This window comes from Chinchilla lanigera, unplaced genomic scaffold, assembly GCF_000276665.1.
Source record: "Chinchilla lanigera isolate Chin_1 unplaced genomic scaffold, ChiLan1.0 scaffold00085, whole genome shotgun sequence".
Classification (NCBI taxonomy): Eukaryota; Metazoa; Chordata; class Mammalia; order Rodentia; family Chinchillidae; genus Chinchilla; species Chinchilla lanigera.
In genome coordinates this window covers 8,063,361-8,081,086 of record NW_004955486.1, presented here as the reverse complement: position 1 = coordinate 8,081,086, position 17,726 = coordinate 8,063,361, and the positions used below count along the sequence as shown (strand labels likewise).

The following is a 17,726-nucleotide window of genomic DNA, read 5'->3' as shown; positions in this document are numbered from 1 at the left end:
GGCCCCAGCCGCACGAGGTTGCCAGCAGCAGCCTCCAGGGATGGAGGAGCCTCCTCCCCAAGGAGCAGACGGCACAGGCACGAGGGCCCGGGCAGCCTAGCTGCCCAACAGGTTGAGCCGGGCCTGGGGAGGGAGCGGTCAGCCAGGGCCACGCCCGCCTGCATGCACACACATGGCAGAGGCGTGGGCACAGCACCGGGCCAGCTCCCTCCAGCCTGTGCCCTAGGGCCCATCTGACTTTGGGTGGGGACACAGGCAGGGGCAGCCAGGCCACCAGGGACACGCTGACAGCAGAATCTGCCCTGGGTGTCCATCCCGGGTGTGGCAAGTACGAGGCTGAGAGGACAAAAGCCGTGGGCTGCCCAGCCCTGCAGTGGGTGCATCCGGGGCCCTGGACCCAGCCCAGGGGCACGAGAAAGCAGCATGGCTGGGTCACAGCCCCAGGGTCAGACAGGCCAGCCTCGGGCACCCGGTGGGGAGTGTCGGCTGGGAGACCCCACTCACAGGGGGGAGGACCCCTCCTGCGTTAAATGGCCAGGGGCGGCCGTGCTGGTGCTCTGCAGGATGTCACAGAAACCAAGAGTGACACCCAGAGACCATGGCCAAACCAGCCCCAGGGCGGCCCCTCCCTCCACAGTGGAGAAAGAAGCAGCTGGCTGCACCAAAGCCTGGGCCTGCCCCAGACCCCGCCTGGGACCCCACCCCACCGCAGGGGTTGGGGACCCCAAGAGGGTACCCTGGCAACACAGCACCCCAGGCTGCTGGAACCTGGGGTGGCAGCCAGGGCTGGGGGACAAGGCCCTCACTGCCCTTGGGCCAATGGCAAAGTTCCTCTTGTAAATTCCCATTTTTAAGAATAGGAACGGAAATCTTTTTGAGCTTTATTCCATAAGATTGTTTGGAAGGGAGGTACCTAGGGAGCTTGTGATTTCCTGTGCTCTGCCTTCCTGCCTTGGAAGTGACTCCAAGGGTGTTTCAAGGCCCCCCTCAAGTGTTTCAAGACCCCCTCAAAGACCCCCCCCTCTTTGGGACATACCAGATCCTTCTGCCCAGCCCCAAAGAGCTCCTGCCCTGCTACAGAACCCAGTCCCATCCTTCCAGTGCCTCCTCCACCCTCTGCCTCCATCATCCTCACTCCTGGGGCAACCTCAGCTACTGGGGCAACCAAGACATCAGGGGCCAGGCTGGGGTGCACCCCCGTCTGCCAGCAAAGCCCCAGGGGAGCGGGCTCGGCCAGGAGCCCAGCAGGCAGGCAGCTGGGAAGGGCCTTGCGGCAGCTGAGCTCCAGCTGTGTGTCTGTCCTGCAGCTGGCAGCAAGGGGAGGGCACAGCTCCTGTAACTCCCCTCACACATCTGCTCAGGCCCCCCCACCCGGGCCAGGCCGCCAGGCAGAAGGTGCCTCTGAGAACCAGGTGGAGCAGCCTGGAGTCCTGGGGAGTGGGGACCGAGGCTGTGGAGAGGGAGCGATCCATGCTCCCCATGACTAGGATGAACTAGGGTTACCCTGGCCACCAAGGCCCTCAAGAGCCCAGCGGCCCAGCATGGCCTGTGGAGCTCAGGACAAGCTGCGAAGAAGCCTCCTCCCTGGTACCTGACTGGCAACCCCCCAGGCCAGGACAGGGACAGCTCGGCCATTCACACCCGGCCAGCATCTCAGGTCCACTGCAGCTAGGGGTGGGTCCTTCAGCAGCAAGAAGGGGCTTGGGCGGGGTTGGGCACCCCCAGAACCCCACTGGAACCCTGGGAAGGGGGCTGGGGGTGCCTAGGCAGGGCGGCCTGGGACTAAAGCTAGTGAGCTCTTCCTCCCAGCCAGCTTCTTTGGCTGCACAGGCTGAAGCCATGGGGCCTGAGTCGCCATGCAATGCCTGTCAGAGAGAGGGTGGCTGTCACCCCTGGGAAAGCCAGCGTGTGTGTCCGCCAGCACCCCTTAGCAGCGAGGTGGATGGGACCATTCTAGGTCCTTAGCAGAGAGTGGCTATTATTTCATGAAGCTCCTGTGCAAATCCCTAAGAGCTGGAGTCGACAGAGAGGAGAGGGACACACAGTCACTGCTCTGCACCAGCCACGTCCAGTGAGTCCCAGCGGGCCCTCTGGCGGGAGAGCCAGGAAGTGGACACCAGCACCCAAGAAGGCCCTGGAAGCCCGCAGGGGGCACCAATTAAACAGGCAAAGAGAGGTCACAGCGCCGGGAAGACAGCCAGGCCGTGAGGCCACACCCAGGAGCCCTGCTTCCTGATCCCACAAAGACCCTTAAAAGAAGCAGGTGACACCAGTGAAGACTCCCAGGCTCCCAAGTGCACAGAAGCCCAGAAGGTCTGCTCCAGGACAGCCACGCATGTGGGCAGGGGAACCGGGGCGAGCCTGGGGGCGCCCCCTGGGCTTCCAGAGTCTCGGCATCGTCATCTGCCCCTCCTGGCCCTTGTCCCTTCCAGAGGCACCTCAGTGAGCGTCACCACAACACAGACGGGCCAGACGGAGAAGAGGCAGCGTCCCAACTCTGGGGACAGCAAGCGGACAGAGGAGCGGATGCCCCCCAGCCCCCAGGGCAGCCTTCCCGAGCGGCAGCCTGCGGGAGGAGGGGATATGCACTCCCCCAAAGCTGCCTCTTGAAGTAGCTGAGGCAACCACAGTGCCCCCAGCTGAGAACCCCCAGAAGTCCCATCAGGCTGCCAGCTGCGCTGTGTCTGACCCCACTGTCGTGAGCATGAGCAACATTCCTCGCGACATTCCTCATCTGCTTCTGCTTCTCACCCAGGCTGCCGGGCTCCCCAGCTGGGGAGACACTGGGGCAGGGCTGGGGCGGGCTGTAGGCCACGCAGCGCAAGCCCATGCAGAGCTGCCGGGCCCACGCCGGGACGCTAGGGCACAAAGAAGGGGTGCGCCACTCAGCCCCCCAGAGCATGAGTCCACCGGCCTCTCAGAGAGGGAGGGATGGGTCCATCCCGCCCCCAGGACACCCTGTCACCACAGCCCCCAGCTGGCGGGGTCCCCTTCCCAAGGCCCATCCCCACAGCAGAGGAACCGAGACCTTCTCCATGACCACTCTCTGCTGGACGCAGTCCACACTGTGGGCTCCCGGAGCAGCCCAGCTCTGCAGGCCAAGAACGGCCACACACTGCCTGCCTATCTGCCCAGTGGCTCCTCTGTTGCCCAAGGGTGTTCAGATCTCCCTGAGTCTCAGCAGCAGCACAGCCCAGCCGGTCCCTGCTGACCAACTCTGCAGACGGCCGCCCAGCAAGTGTGCATGTGGCCTGGGGGTTCAGGGAGCTGGAGACGACCCTTCTACCTGCAGCTGCCTCACTCCCCAGGAAGGAACCTAGACTGCTGGAGCTGCCGAGTCCACAGCCAGAGCCAGCCCTAGGGCCACAGTGCAGGGCCCTGGCACACCCAAGAGGGGCCCCGGTGACACTCACCCAGGCAGGTCCGGCCGTCTGAGTGGAGCCGGAAGCCAGGCTTGCACATGCAGAAGTAGGAGCCGGGCGTGTTCACACACCGGTGCTGGCAGCCGCCGTTGTGCACACGGCACTCGTCCACATCTGTGAGGGGGACACAGGGTCACAGATGGGCCATGTCGAGATCTCCCTAAACCACAACTTTGTTCTCGGAACCAGAGTGGGCAGAGGCACTACCCTTCCCTGGGCTGGTGTGCTCGGCGGAGTGAGATCCGGCCCTGAAACCTTGGAGTTGAGTATGGGGTGTATGCCAGCCAGAGCCCAAGTCCACACAGTGCTCCCAGGGCAGAGCCAGCCCCTCCACCAGGGCCCACAGGTCCAGAAAGCGCAGCTGGCCCAAGCTGGGGGAGACCTAAAGGGACTGTGGGTGGTACACTGGCTCCGCCAGTCCCAGATCCATGCCCACTCATCCAGAGACGGCGTCTAGCAGACAAAATAAGGATGGAGATGAGGTCATTCTGGGACTGGTCCCTAAGTCCCAGGACGAACAAGGGACACACAGAGAAGGTCATGTGAAGGGGCAGGAACAGGGCAAGGTGGCCAGATAGGACAGGTGGGAGCCACCAGGAGGAAGAGGCAGGAAGAACACTGCCCACGCCTGACCTCAGGATCCCGCCTTCATGATGGGGAGAAACTTCTGCTTTTCAGGCCCCTGGCTTGAGGGGTTCTGTGGCTGCAGCCCAGGACACTCATGCAGGTGAGACGGGCTGGTGCCCCCACCACTGGGCTCCCCGTGCAGGGCGGGGGCCAGTGTGGCTCCCAACCCAAGGGGACTCAGCCACCACAGGGCCCTCGCGGCATCCTGAACAAGGCAGCCTCCTGCATGGTTGGACTCAGAATGGTGGTCTGCAAAGAATCTCAGGGAAGGAATGGGGTACGGGGTACGGGATGACAGGCTATGGAGAGACAGGGCAGGTGGACTTGACTTCCCAACAGAGTGCCGGCTTACAGGGTCCCGGCTGCGCACAGATGACCAGGCAGGCCCAGGCTGAGGGGAACAGGTGCAGCCCCAGCCCTCAGGCTCCTGGCAGGACCCGAGCACCCTGCTCTCCCCTAGCTCAGTGGCTGAGCTCAGGAAGGTGTTGCCTGCAAGAGACAGGAAGGGAACCAACCGGAGGCTTGGGAAAGACCCTTCTCCAGGGTTGGAGGCCCGGGGGCTGCACGTCAGGCCCAAGGCCACCTCCTGCAGGGCACAGCGGGACACATAGGGTGGAGAGGACTCTCGGTGCCAGTGAGCCCAGGCGGAGGCAGAGGCTACAGGCTTCCTCAGGCACCTGTGCACAGCTCCCGGTGGGTCATCTGCCAGTCAGGTGCCCGCCACAGCTGCTGCCCATCCCCAGCACTACCCACCAGGGACAATTCCAGAATTCAGGGGCATCCAGGCACGTGGAGGGTTTGAAGTACCAGCTGTGCATGCTCGGCAGAGGGGCCGAGGATGACACGGACATGAAGCCCAGCAGATGCCCAGAGACGGGTGTGGAAAATGCCACCGCATGGGCAAAGGCAAAAATGGGGCTGCCTTGGAGCACCAGACACAGGCATCGAGGTCCAGGCCAGGTGACACAGCGGTCTGCCAACCCTGCCTTGAAGGGCGCTGACAGTGGTGGGAATAGGGAACAGACTCAAAGCTCATGTGTGCTACTCTCAGCGTCTGGGGCCCTGGCCAGGACAGCATGTGGCCCAGACGCCAACACCCCCCAGGGACGGCAGGGCCAGGGACAGCAGGGCCAGGGACAGCGGTTTCTCTCTTGTCTCCGCATGCTGGGGAACACATGATTTCAGGGACAGGTCTCCGGGATGACCAGTTCCCAGGGGTGGCAGGGAGCTGAGGTCTCTAACTCTGCTCGGCCATGCAGAGTATCCCTGCTCTGCACTGTGACGGCCAGGGCCTTCTGCCACCTCTACCTGCCCTCTGTCACCACCAAGCCCCGCCCCAGCACACTTCTAAAGGATGCAGAAAGCAAAGCTCTTCTCTGTCCCCAAAGCTGTGTTAGGAGAGACCCGGTGGACAGGCCGCGCCTCCCGTGTACAGGGATGGTGCTCCACGCACACCAGCGGAAGTACCCGGCCACCACGGGGACACAGAATGAGCGCAGACCTGTCTCCACCTGGGGCCATGTCCACTCTGGGGGGCACCCAGGGTCCCCCAAGCCCTCAGGAAGACAGCAGGCAGCACCCACCTGAGGGGTTCGAGGAGGACCCCCAAGCTCAGATCCCGAAAGGCAAGGACACAGCCAGGGCATAAGTGGGCGGTTCTGCAGCACCTAGGTCTCAGCGGGAGACCCTGGGCCTCACTCCTGAGCTCTAGTGCGGCGGCCAAGGGGACCCTGGCCCTGGAGGCCGCGTCCTCACCAGCCCCTGCCAGGCTGCAGGCGGCGGCTGGCTCCACCGTCACCTCAGAAGACTTTAGGCGGCAGTCACTGAGCCTGGGAGGCTCATGCCACCCCAAAGGTCGGCTCTGGCCAGCCCAGCTCCCAACCCTAGCAGCGAGGCCACTGTGCCCTCTTAGGGTGCTGCCCTCACAGCTCTAGAAGCACCCCAGGATGGGGTCATGCTGCCTGCACACATGGGGTGCAGGGGGGTCGAGTCCTGCTGAGGCTCCAGCACCACGACCCCAACAAGCAGGGCCACTTAGACCCTGCACCCCAGCAGGAAGACCCTCCTGCAGGGACGAGGGACCCAGGAAGTGTGGGCAGTGTGGCCCAGAGAAGCCGAAAAGAGCACAGAAGCCACGCCCACGCTGACTGTGAGGGTCAGAGATGGAAACCGCTCACCCCAAGGACAACTGCCTGGCCCAGGGCAACACCACCTGCCCTGTGCTCCTGGGGAGCAGCCGGGGGGAGGGGAGCATGTTCTGCCAGGGAAGGTGACAGAGCCAGGCCCGGGCAGCACATGGACGTCCTGCGGTCACGCTCTGGCTTGGGACAGCATCAGCACACACACATACTGGCACACAGCGGCATCACTGTGTCAACCCAGGCTGGTTCCCCCCAGAAACCAGGTGAGACCTGCAGGCGCTTGCCAAGCTGGGGCTGGAGGTGCCGCCGTGAGCCCACGACGATGCCATTGGGAGCCCAGGGGCCCCCACCAGCCCAAGTCCCAACAGCTCCTGGGCCAGCAGTGCGCACGACCTGGGCACAGGCAGCACCGGGCTGCTGCCAGCTGCCTGTCTCAGCGGAAACCACCCGGGGTCCGTTTCCCCACCCGTCTGGAAGCGGGGAGCCCGCCCCCCCGAGGCCTTGCCAGCAAGCTTGCTCCACAGGGCCACTAAGTTAGAGTCCAGCTCTGTCCTCGAATGCCCTGGCCCTCACCCCAGGAGCCTGCACCATTACCCACAGCCCCCCACTGCAAACTCCAAAGCCCTCCAGACCCCAGCACACTCAAAAAACTTTGGATGTGCACAGCACTTGGCAACGGGTGCCACTCACCAATGACACGCCCGCTGGGTCTGGCCCGAGCCCTCAAGCAGGAGGCTGCGGACGGGGAGGCGGCTGATGTGGGGCCCAGCGGGGCCCAGAGACCCCAGCAGGGGAGGCGGGCAGCATCTGCTCAGTGCTAGGCACTCTCGGGGATGGGACAGGGACACTTCTAAGGGGCCACTGGGGACCATGAGCCCCTGTCCCCCGAGTGGTGTGGGGGACTCACTAAGAATGCACACAACCCCTCCTCGCCTTCCTGGGTGCCCAGCTCTGCAGAGCCACGTGGAGCGAGCACTGATCCCCGAGGCAGGGAGACAGTGGCCCCAGACAGGCTGGACCCTGCTTTCCATGGCTGTCCGGGGTCCAAGCCGAGACCTCGCGGCCTGCGAGGGGCAGGCAGAAGGCACCTGCCACACCCACGCACGGCCCCCAACACCCTGGAAAGACCCACTCTCCAGCCTCCCCCTTCCCGGCCCCAGAGTGGCTGGTGCAGCGGTGAAGACCCCACACCACACCCCAGGCAAAGCAAGGCACGTTTTCCTTCCCTCTGGCCAAGCGTCCACAGCCATACGGCCAGAGGGGACGGGGCGTCAAGATTCCTGCGCCGCAGAGAGAGAACAGGGGCCGCCTGCCAGACACTGCCTGTCCTGCTCCCTCCGCCCCCGCCTGTCAGCCGCCGGGCGCAAACTTTGAAAAGAAGGAACAAAGGCGAGGCCAGCTGGCACCCCGGTCCCGCCCGCCCTGCCCCGGCGCCCACCTGGCCGCCGGTCAGCGGTGCTCACAGGGTGGCCAACCTGGCCCAGGTAGCACGGGTAGCAGTTCCTCCAGAGGGAGCGGTAGTGCGTGCCCGCGACGCGCGCCAGGCCCCCGAGGAGCGCCAGGCACCAGATCGCGGCCAGCCTGCCGCGGCGCCCAGACTGCCCCATGAGGGGCGCGAGCGCGGACGCCCGGGCGGGGCTCTGGGTCTGGCTGGGGGCTCGGAAGAAGCGTTCAGCCTCCAAGCGCGCTCCGGCAGCCGGGAGCCGCTCTGCGTCCGCGCCCGCCCCTCGCCTTTCTGTTCTCCGCTTTCCCTCCGCCCCCTGCAGGTAAAGGCCAAATCCTCAGGCGCCCGAGGAGCCGCCCCGCCCCCAGCCCCGCCCCCGCCCCAGGGGTCCGCACCGCCCCAAATTCCTGCACGCGCGCGCAGACCCACGCACACACGCACAGACTCCGCACAAACCGACCCACGGGCACAAACACGCAGACGGGGCGCACGCAGAGCTCAAACCCTACACTGGCACCGGGGGCGCGCACGCACAGGCACAGACAGCGCCCGGCGCCACGCAGAAGAGAAGCCAGAGTGAAGCCGTCGGGGGCGGGAGGCCCTGCAGGGGAGGCCTGGGGGAGCGCGGGGTGCGCGGTGTGAGGGCGGGGACGCCCCTGAACGCCCGGCCCCCAGCCCACTGCACCAAGGAACCCACCGAGGACAAGGGGGCCCCGCCCCAACCGCACGTGAGGGATGGCTGGGGAGCAGGGCGAGAACCCAGAGGGGAACCTCTCTGCACGGGTGTCCCCCAGCCCCCGCTGCACGGGAGGCGACACCCCCGTGTCCAGGCTCGGCGGCAGCTCCTAACGGTGGCAGCAGCTGTGCTCTGGAGGGGCCACGCCCTCGAGCATTTCACCTTTGTGAAAGCCAGTCCTGGGACTCCAGTATGCCACCGCCCCCCACGCGGGTGTCCCTTGAGCCCCACCCCTCTCAGCTGTCCTGGAGGGGCCCCCAAGACGGCTCCCTCCCTGCCTCCAGGGCTGGATAAGGACAGAAGCGCTGTGCCCAGAAGCTGGGGCACTCTGTGACCTCCCTTCGGGACCCACCCGGCACTGACTAGGACGCGTCCAGCACCAAGCCGAGCCCCTGCGCTGGGACGCTGCCCACACTTGCTCCCAGGCCCCTCCACCTACCCCCATAGGCAGTGCCACAGTCCCTGAGCGCAGTCAGGCCCAGGTCGCAGCAGCGGTTCCCCCCACTCTGAAGACTGCGGATGGGCAGTGGGCATGGGGCCCTGTGACTGGGACCGGCCGGAAGCATAAAGCTTAGGGACACCCAGCCACCAGGCAGGAAGAGGGTTCACATTCCTGGGACTACAGATCCGGCCTCAGGGATGGGGGATGGGTAGGGCTGCACGGTCACCAAGTTACTCAGAGCCCAGCACCCTGGGGGGCCCACAGGCACTGGGTAGTGAGCGAGGACAGGGGACCACAGCCAGAGCTCACTTGGTGTGGGCTCTAGGTCACGCCTGTCCTCTTCACCATGCTCCTACGGACAACGGCTGCTGTCTCCGGTTTAGGGGGTAAGACACGAAGTCTGGGACAGCGGAAGCCACTGTACCCATGATAACTGCTCCAGCAGAGCCCGGCCACAGAGATTCAGGAGGAGCGAGCTGCCCAGACGCCGGCACAGGCAGAGGGCAGCCTCTACCAGCTGCGGTCCTGCCTAGGAAACCTCGAGCCCTGGGACAGCAGTAGCCCCACCTGGGCTGGTCTGCCAGGTCCTGTGTGCAAACCAGGCACTGCCCACCACCCCCACCTTGCTGCCCGCACTGCAGGTGGGGACCTGCAGGCCTGCCTGGGCGGCCCTCTCCTCCGCCCTGAGCGGCACACACCACTGTGGGGGCCTCTGCCAGCTCCTAATGGACAGCTGTCGCGCTCAGAGCAGTGTGGAGGGCGCCTCCCCCAGGAGCGGCCCCACTTGTCAGCACAATGGCGCCGCCTCTGCCTGCAGGGAAGGCGAGTGCTAACAGGACGGTGGCCCCACCCTCTGTGCCCCCTGGCCAGTGCCCAGCAGTTCCCAGGAGGGGGCCAGACGTGTGGGGGAGGGCACGGTGGAGACTACAGCTGCCCCAGGGGCATGAGCAGAGGGCACAGGAAGGACCACAGCCCAAGGCCCCTCCCCGGGCCCCTCACTCTTGCCTCACAGGTGACAGAGCACCCTGCTCCCACAGACACCAGAGATACCCTGCGGGACCGGAGCGCAGAGGCGGGGAGCCCACCCACGCTGCACACTGCTCCCAAACCTTGCCTGCCCTGCACAGGGACTTGCCCGCCGTCTTGGAGGAGGGTGGCCCCAGAACCCCCAGCAGGGAGGGCTGGGGCCGGAGTCCAACCTCAGACCAAGCCACAACCACAGCCCCGTGCAGCCCATGTGTCCCGCGGCAGGATGGGCCCTCAGTGACCTGCCACGTGCCCCGGAAGGACAGACAAGGGCAATGAACCAACTCTCTGGTCACGTTCAGCAGATCACGATCAAAACAATGCATGGGATAACGCGTGTTATTAAAAGCAGCCCCACCTACTTCTTGTCCGCTTTCTTCGGGTAGCTAAGACCTCCAGGGCGCACATGAGCGGCCTACATGCCGCTCCTACAGGACAGTGCTAGTCTTAGTCATGTCCAGCCACGGGACCCCTCTGTGCCTCGGTCTCCCTCTTTGTGACACCTGATGTCCCTGCCCTTTTCTGAGGCAGACACCTCATGGCCAAGCAGTGAGTGTGACGGCGTCTCTGTCCAGAGTGGAGTCCAGGGCCCTGTCCACCTCCTCTCCATGAGGAGAGGTCCCCTCCAGCCTCCTCTGCTGACCTGGACCCCAGCTCCCACCCCGGCCTGAGTGGGGACCATTGGCTTCCGGGTCCCCCCTGCCCCGTCCCTAGTGTCCAGCACGTAGGGGATGTGTCCCAGCTTCACATACGGCACAGGTGAGTCCTGCAACCCTCCGGGCCTGCTTCCTTCTCTGCCAGTGGTCAGGGGCCTGAGGCTACAGGACACACGCTGCTTGGCAAGGAGAAACATGGCTAAGCGTGTCACGGCCACTGTGCCCATGGTTCCCAGCATCCAGTTCTGGCATCCAGGGCACAGTAGGCCCCTGGATCACGAGGTGACCACAAGCCGGGTTCTCCCAGGTCTGGCGAGATCACCCCTCACCGTGCCCCACTGACCCCGCCAAGCCCACAGGGGGATGCACCTTCCCGCCCACGCAGTGCACACACAGCCACTCCCGTGCCCACGCCAGCCCCTCCGTGCCCCAGCTTTGGCCCACACTTCCTCTCCTCCTGTGTCTGCCTCCCTAGCCCCTCCGTACCTGTCCCCCCGCACCTCTCTCCTGCCCCTCACAGGCCCTAACTAAGCCTCCTCCTGAACCCAAAGGGACGCCAAGCACAAACACTGTCCCCCAGTGGCCCCAGGATCTTGCCCAGGGTCACACGGAGGGGCGGGTCCGACCCCGCCAACTCCTGTCCTCAGAGGGCTGCTCAGGAGGAGGGAGCCAGCAGGTGGCCTGGGTGGACGTGTGGCTCCCATGGCTCAGCCACTGCCCCTCAAAGGACACGTGCCCCACAGCGGTGCCCACTAGGAGCAGGATGCGGCGTGGAGCAGGGTGATGCCCCCGCCTGACAGAAACACGTATGGCGACCAGAGCCCAGGATGACTGCAGCTTAGATGACCGCCCCACGGAGTCTGCAAAGTGCAGTGGCCCGGGCCCGCCTCCTGCTCGGCCTGGTGCAGCACCCTGGGCATGTGCCCGCGGGCAGCAACACCAGCAGCAGCCCGGAGCCACTCACTGCCCCCCTCGGCACCGCCGAACACGTCAGGCTCGGCTGCGGGTCTGGCCGTGGTTTGGGAAATGCCTTCCCCATGTGGAGACCGCTGGGCGTCTCTGCTGAGGAATGTCTGTGTCAGCAGAAGGGGCTGCTCCCCCACCCTGAGTCACTCCAGCTCCCTCCCCAGGCCGGGTGCCCAGGGCTCCCCAGCGGGGGGCAAGGGACCAGAGCCGGCCCCCAAATGCCGCTGCTCCCACTGGGCGCTAGGCCGAGCCAGGGAGGCCCTAACTGGGCTGCAGGGTGGCACTGCCACTCGCTGGGGTGCCGTGGTGTCTGTCCCTTGGTGTCTTACACCCCACCAGGACTTGGGGGCCGCACGCTAACCCCCAAGGAAACCGGGACCTGGCTGTCCAGGCTGCCCAGTCTCCAGGTGCAGAGCTGTGCTGGGCAAGCTGTGCTCTTGCGGGGGCCAGGCACCTCCTCTCAGGTTCCTCAGGGATAAGGCAAGGACGGGGCCTTCCAGGGAACCCCCCAGGGCACCCAGCAAGGGACAGGAAGGAGCCAAGCCCGTGACAGTGGGGGACAGTGACACCTTAAGGCGGCCACGTGGAGAGGTGAGGAACCTGAGCACAGCAGGCTGCTGGGAAAACAGCAGCAAGGCCACCAGCTGCACCCACCGTGCTGCCAGGCTGAGTGCGGGTGAGAGAAAGGAAGGCACCCTGTTGCCGCCAGGGGGAGCTGGGGCAGGGGACACGGGATACCTGCAGTATGCCGCCCTGGGCTGTGGTCACGTGACCACTCTCAGCCGATGATGCTTGCTGCTGCCAGCACAAGCACTTAGGGTCGGGTGTGTGACTCTGGTCAACTTGTCCCACCCTCTCTGTAGCCCAGGCTGCCCTCAAACTTGCAGCAGTCCTCCTGCTTCAGCCTCCCCAGTGCTGGGATTACAGGTGTACACTACCACAGCCCCACCCTCGTTCTGGGCCTGCAGACTGCACCTGGCCTGAGGTCTGGACGGGGTTCCAGGGGTTTGGAGACACAGGGCTGCCAAGACGGGCTGCGAAGAGCAGAGGCTGAGAGGAGCCAACACAGGCTGCGCCAGACGTGCACCCCCAGGACCCACCTGCAGGCCAGAGCATAGGGAAAGGGCCAGGAGGAAGAGAGCTCGGGCCTCACAGCCCAGGGAGCCCACCCAGGCCACCCCATGCCGCACCCAGGGGGCACCCACCCTGCCTGACTGCTGCTGACCCTTGACCTCCAGGGCAGGGATCCATTTCCAGTCTAGGATCAAACCCAGTCCAATCAGCCGCCCCCCAGAGGGAGCCCAGGCTCCAGAACCTTCCCCAGCCTCTCCCGCTGTGCTTTAGGTGCCAAGAGCCCCAGAGCCCCAGGGTGCACAGGCCTGGCTCAGCCTCCTGGCACCGTCCTGAGTCAGCCTCCTGGTAAACCCATTACTGGCTCTACTCCTCACAAGGAAGGAAAATGTAAACCACCCTGTTCCCGCCAGCCCAGCGGACATTGGGGACGGCAGGCATTCCCTCCCCCTGCAGACCAGACCCCCTGGAGAAGCCCCCTCCCGGGACCAGACAGCTCAGGCCACTGGACCCCAGCAGCACACCTGGGAACCCACGTGAGGGGTGTCGCAGGGAAGGCCTCCGCACACGCATGCACGAGTGTGTGCACACGCACCTGTGTGACCAGATTCTCTGCTGAGGTCATGAGCCAGGAGCTGCCAGGGACAGAATCCACAGGGTGGGCCTGTGGACACCAGGACACATGCTGCCCTCTGAGAGGGAGGGGACCTGGAGGGAGTGACCAGGTTTCTGGGGAGTGGGGAGAGTGGCCTTGGGACGGGACATGTGACGGATGTGTGGTGACGCGTAGGGCAGGGGCAAGGGGGCCGGGAGGGGGGACCCAGCCCACGGCAGGCGCCAGCTGGCACGCACCCGGGTCCTCAGCCTCTCTGCCACTGTCCTGCCCCTCCACCTGCAGGACACTGGGGTGAGGGCGATAGCCGGCTCCTGCCCAGGGCCCAGCCAGCACTTGTGCTGCCTCCAGAGGAGCCCCCGCCTCATCCCCCAGTGCTGCGAGGAACCCGCACTGGCCCTCCAGCTCCCCTAGTCCCCGAGGCAACCACACACCTGCCGCACAGCCGCCCTGGGGAGCCTCGGCCAAGCGTCCGCCAGGGCCACCCTGGGCTCCGCACACTGCACCTTGCCCTTTAGGAGACGCCAGGCCCGCCCACACTCCCGCCTTCCCCAGCCCTCAGAGGTGCCCTGAGGAGCGAAGAAGCCCCCTCCTCCTCATTCCCATTCCGCTGGCTCCCCAGGCCCAGCCGTGGGGCAGCGCAGGGAGTGCTGCAGGACACGGGACTGGAGTTTGGCTCAGGGCTGAGGCCGTCAGGAGCCCAGCGGGGCTGCAGGAGGAAGGCAGTGAGCACTTGCGGGTGAGGGTCTGGCCCGACCTCCTTCTTAGGGTGCCCTAGGGGAGATGGGGCGTGCAGGGGAGGCGGTCTGCAGGGTCATCATCCCTAACCAGAGGCAGAGACAGCACAGAGCCCAACGCGACTGGGTGGCCGGGCGGCTGCGGCAAGCAAGCCCGGCTGCCCCGCTCTGGAGACGCTGAGGGCAAGCGCTGATGCAGGCCATGAGGGAGGCTTGCCTGAGGCACCCAGGGCTCTCTGAGCTCAGAGCCCCGGCCTGCCCCTCAGGAGCCCCCGGGAGCCAGAAGGAGAGGCTCCCCCGCCCCACCTAGGAGTCAGGGTCATCTGTGGATCATCTTCCCAGCCCAGGGCTGTCTCCCAAGGGACACTGATCCACCGGGCCAGAGTCCCCGGGCAAGTCAGGGCCACCCCTCCACAGCCTCCCCCGGGCCCTGTCCTAAGTCAGGGCTCGAGGACCCAGCCCGAGCCTCAGCCTCCAGCACAGCTCCCTCCTGCGCCTCTGTCTGACCTCAGCTCTTGCCCCAGCCCAGCATCTGGCACATGGCCACCCACGGGCTGCAGGCTGCCCATCTTGGGGTATCCTTGGGAAAGCGTCCCAGTGTCCTGGACCTGGGGAGGGCGCAGCAAGCCAGCGGGGCGGGCCTGAGCCCTGGCCCTGGGCTGGCCCCAAGCGCCGCCTTGAAGAGCTATTACTCTGCTGGGCTGGAGCCAAGACCACACCTGCCAGAGCCTGCTCCCTGAAGGAGTGCGAGCCCGCTCTGGGGCTGGAAGGCTCCGGGCTCTGAGGGAGGAGGCCGCCAGCCACAGATGTCTGCCGGAAACACCGCCATCACCCAGGCTCCCCACTGGAGGCCGGCATGGCAGGAACAAGACCAGCGGAAACTCACAGGCCAGGTCCACACCTGCGCCCCGCCGGCCATGCTGCATCCCGGCCTCCGTGTCTGCAGGGCAGCTGCCCGAAAGTCATCTCGGTCCTCTCCTGCCGCTGCACCAGATCCCTCCATCCGGGTCGCTCAACAGCATATTTCACTGCTTACAGCTCAAGGCCGGAAGCCCAAGCCCAAGTCAGCCAAGCTTGCACCTGGACACCCTGTCGCTCTTACACAGCAGAAGGCGAATGCATGCCGGCTGACCCGGTCCTTGTCACCCCCTGAAGGCCACCTCTTAGCACCGCCATGCTGTGGATGAATTCAGCATGGCGACACGGGGCTGCACCACTGGGCCACATGGACAGGCACTTGCTAAACGTCCACAAGATGCCAGGCGGGGCTGGGGCCAAACATGAACAGCGGAGCTCACAGGGCTTGGTGTAGGGGGCCCACGGGCCACTAGGACGTCACCAGGGGCTCCTGTCCCCTCCACCACACCACAACTGGGACTCTGGACCCATCACCGCCCCTCTCTGACAGCCACAGCGCTGACCTGTGGCCCGGCTGGCTGCTTTGGTCACTCGACTGCTCTTCGGGCCCACCGAGAGCGGGTTACCCAGGGAGGGCGCGAAGACCTCAGAGACTCTTGCGGGGACGCTGCTGTGGGGGGCGGGGCACTGTGCAGCAGGAAGGTCAGAGGGCCTTCGGGGTGCAGCCGGACACACGGCTGCCCAGGCATGGCACAAGGTCTGGACGAGCCCCTCCTGCCCCTCTCCTGCTGGACAACGAGAAGGACAGCACAGCGGCCTGCTCGGCCAGCTGGTCGGCCCAGGGCTCCTCATCAGTGGCCCTGTCACCCTCCACATTCTTCCTCGTCCCTGGGGATGGCGGGAACCCAGCAGGGCCCTCAGGCTGGAGGCCTAGTGGGTGTGACAGACGGGCCTGGAGCCACAGTGACAGCTGGGGGCTCCTGGGAATACAGGCGGCCGGCTCTCCCTGGGGACGACACAGTGTCCTCCAAGGCAGGAAGCCCTGCAGGCTTCTCACGGACACTCCAATGGGGCCTCAGCGCCAGCCTGGAAGCCGCCAGCCTGGAAGCCCCCTTATCTCCAGGCAGGAGGGGGCCAGCCAGGGTGGGGACACCCCAGTGTGTAAAGGCCAGCCTGCAGGTCTGGGCTCAGGGAGCCCCAAGACAATGGGTCCCGAGCCCCACATTGCCCCCACAGAAGAACCCACATTTTTTTCCACCTGAGAAGCTAATTTCTCCCCATTACAACGTTATTATGGCCTTTAGGTCAAATCATCTGCTTAGCATGAGGGCTGAACCCATTTTGCAGATAGGAATGTTTACAGGACTGAACTCCAAACCAGTAGATAGCAGAAGGCAGAAGGAAGAAGAGGGGTCCACATGGGCCTGGGGGCTTGCAGGGAGGTAGGGCATTGTGCTCCAAGAACCTTGGCCAGGGCGGGCAGAGGGCAGTGATGTAGGGTCAGGCTGCCGATGGGCTCAGCCCCAAAAGGGCAGTTCCCCTCCTATCCACCAGGATCAGCCCTCGGCGTCTCCTCTGGACTCCCTAGAACACCCTGAGAGGCCTGGTCGTGCTGCACACGGGCGGAGCCCGAGGTTCAGAGTGGTGGTCACTTGCTCAAGCCTGCACAGGGATGAGCCAGGCAGCGGCCCAAGCCTGGCCCTCGCTGACCCCAGAGTCTGGCCCCACAGTGGCTTAAATGGAAAGTAGGGACCATCCAGGAGGTGAGCTCAAGCCTGGGGTGCCCGGAAGCAGCTCTGCCCCAGCGCCATCCTCCCTCACCAGGGTCTGCCAGCTCTGCCGCATGCAGACCCGAGCTCACCTTCCCTGAAGGCAGCTGCAGCCACCGCGCTGGGCCTAAGTTGGGCGACCACCCACTCTGGCCCCCTGGCCATGTACAGTGGACTCGGCCCTCGCTGCAGGACACTCTCCCAGAGCATGACACACAGGCCTGGAGCGGGGCCCAGGGGGAGGGCCGAGCACCCTCCAGCCAGGCTCCCGAGCCAGCTCACAGGTTTTACAGCATCCACCCACCCTGGGCTGTTTCTAGGCTCACCTCACCGTCACCGCCACCTTGGTGCCGCCGCCCAGCATGTAAGCGGCTGAGCTGCCCGGCTGCGCACCACGGGCTGCACTTGCTCGCCGAGCTGTGCCTGAGGGGAGGCGGGGCCGGCGGGGGACAGAGAACTCACAGCAGGCTGCTGGCTCGCACTGCAGGCCCTCAGCCACGCAGCGACTCGAGCCCCAGCCATCCCAGGCACGCAGAGCCAGGGACAGCAGACTCCTGGGGGACCGGGGCCAGGGATGGGGCAGGAGTGCCTCGGGGGTGTGGGGTCTGAGGTCGGGTCCCTGCCAAGAGGCCGTGGGCCTCCGCCTGGGGCCCTGCCATCTGGCCTCCCTCCCCCAGCCAACTCCGCAAGGGTGAGAACCTGCCTGTCCTTGAGGACCCCGCTGAGGTTCCGACGCCTGCAGGGACACGGTCTGAGGCCCAGCAGGACGTGCTTGCTGACACCGTCCTCAGCTCCAGGATGTCCCCGTCTCCTGGCAGCCTCACTTGAAGGGGGACTCCGGACAGCACAAGTCACAAGACGCCCAGCTTCGAAGGCCGGGCAGGGAAGCCCATCCACGTGCCCAGGAGCACAGCCATGGGTTCAACCCTCCCCTGCACCACAGGACAGCTGAGCAGTCTGGAGCTCCTGCCCGGCTCACGGGCAGCACCTGCGTCGGTAGCTGGGACGGCTGCCCTCCACCAGGGAGCCTCTCTGCCTGCTGCCAGGGGCCGCCCGGCGCTGGGTTGAGGAAGGACCCCATTTGGTGTCCCTTAACTGCCAGGCCCGGGAGACAGCACCATGCCTGGGCATCTGCCCCGCCCCTCTGTACGAGGGCTGCAGACAGACACAGACACCTGCGGGGCAGGCACACACTCCTGCGGGGCAGGCACACACTCC

At 65.6% G+C, this 17,726-nt stretch overlaps 1 protein-coding gene across 1 annotated transcript in view; it reads right to left on the bottom strand.

Annotated features, from left to right (window-relative positions):
* The window catches only part of Megf6 (multiple EGF-like-domains 6), a gene marked incomplete at its 5' end in the record, with an annotated part of 74,196 nt that overhangs the window by 22,309 nt on the left and 34,161 nt on the right, over positions 1-17,726 (bottom strand). The window contains 1 exon segment of the mRNA XM_005404150.2: positions 3,414-3,536. Within this exon segment, the coding sequence (XP_005404207.2) occupies positions 3,414-3,536 (123 nt within the window).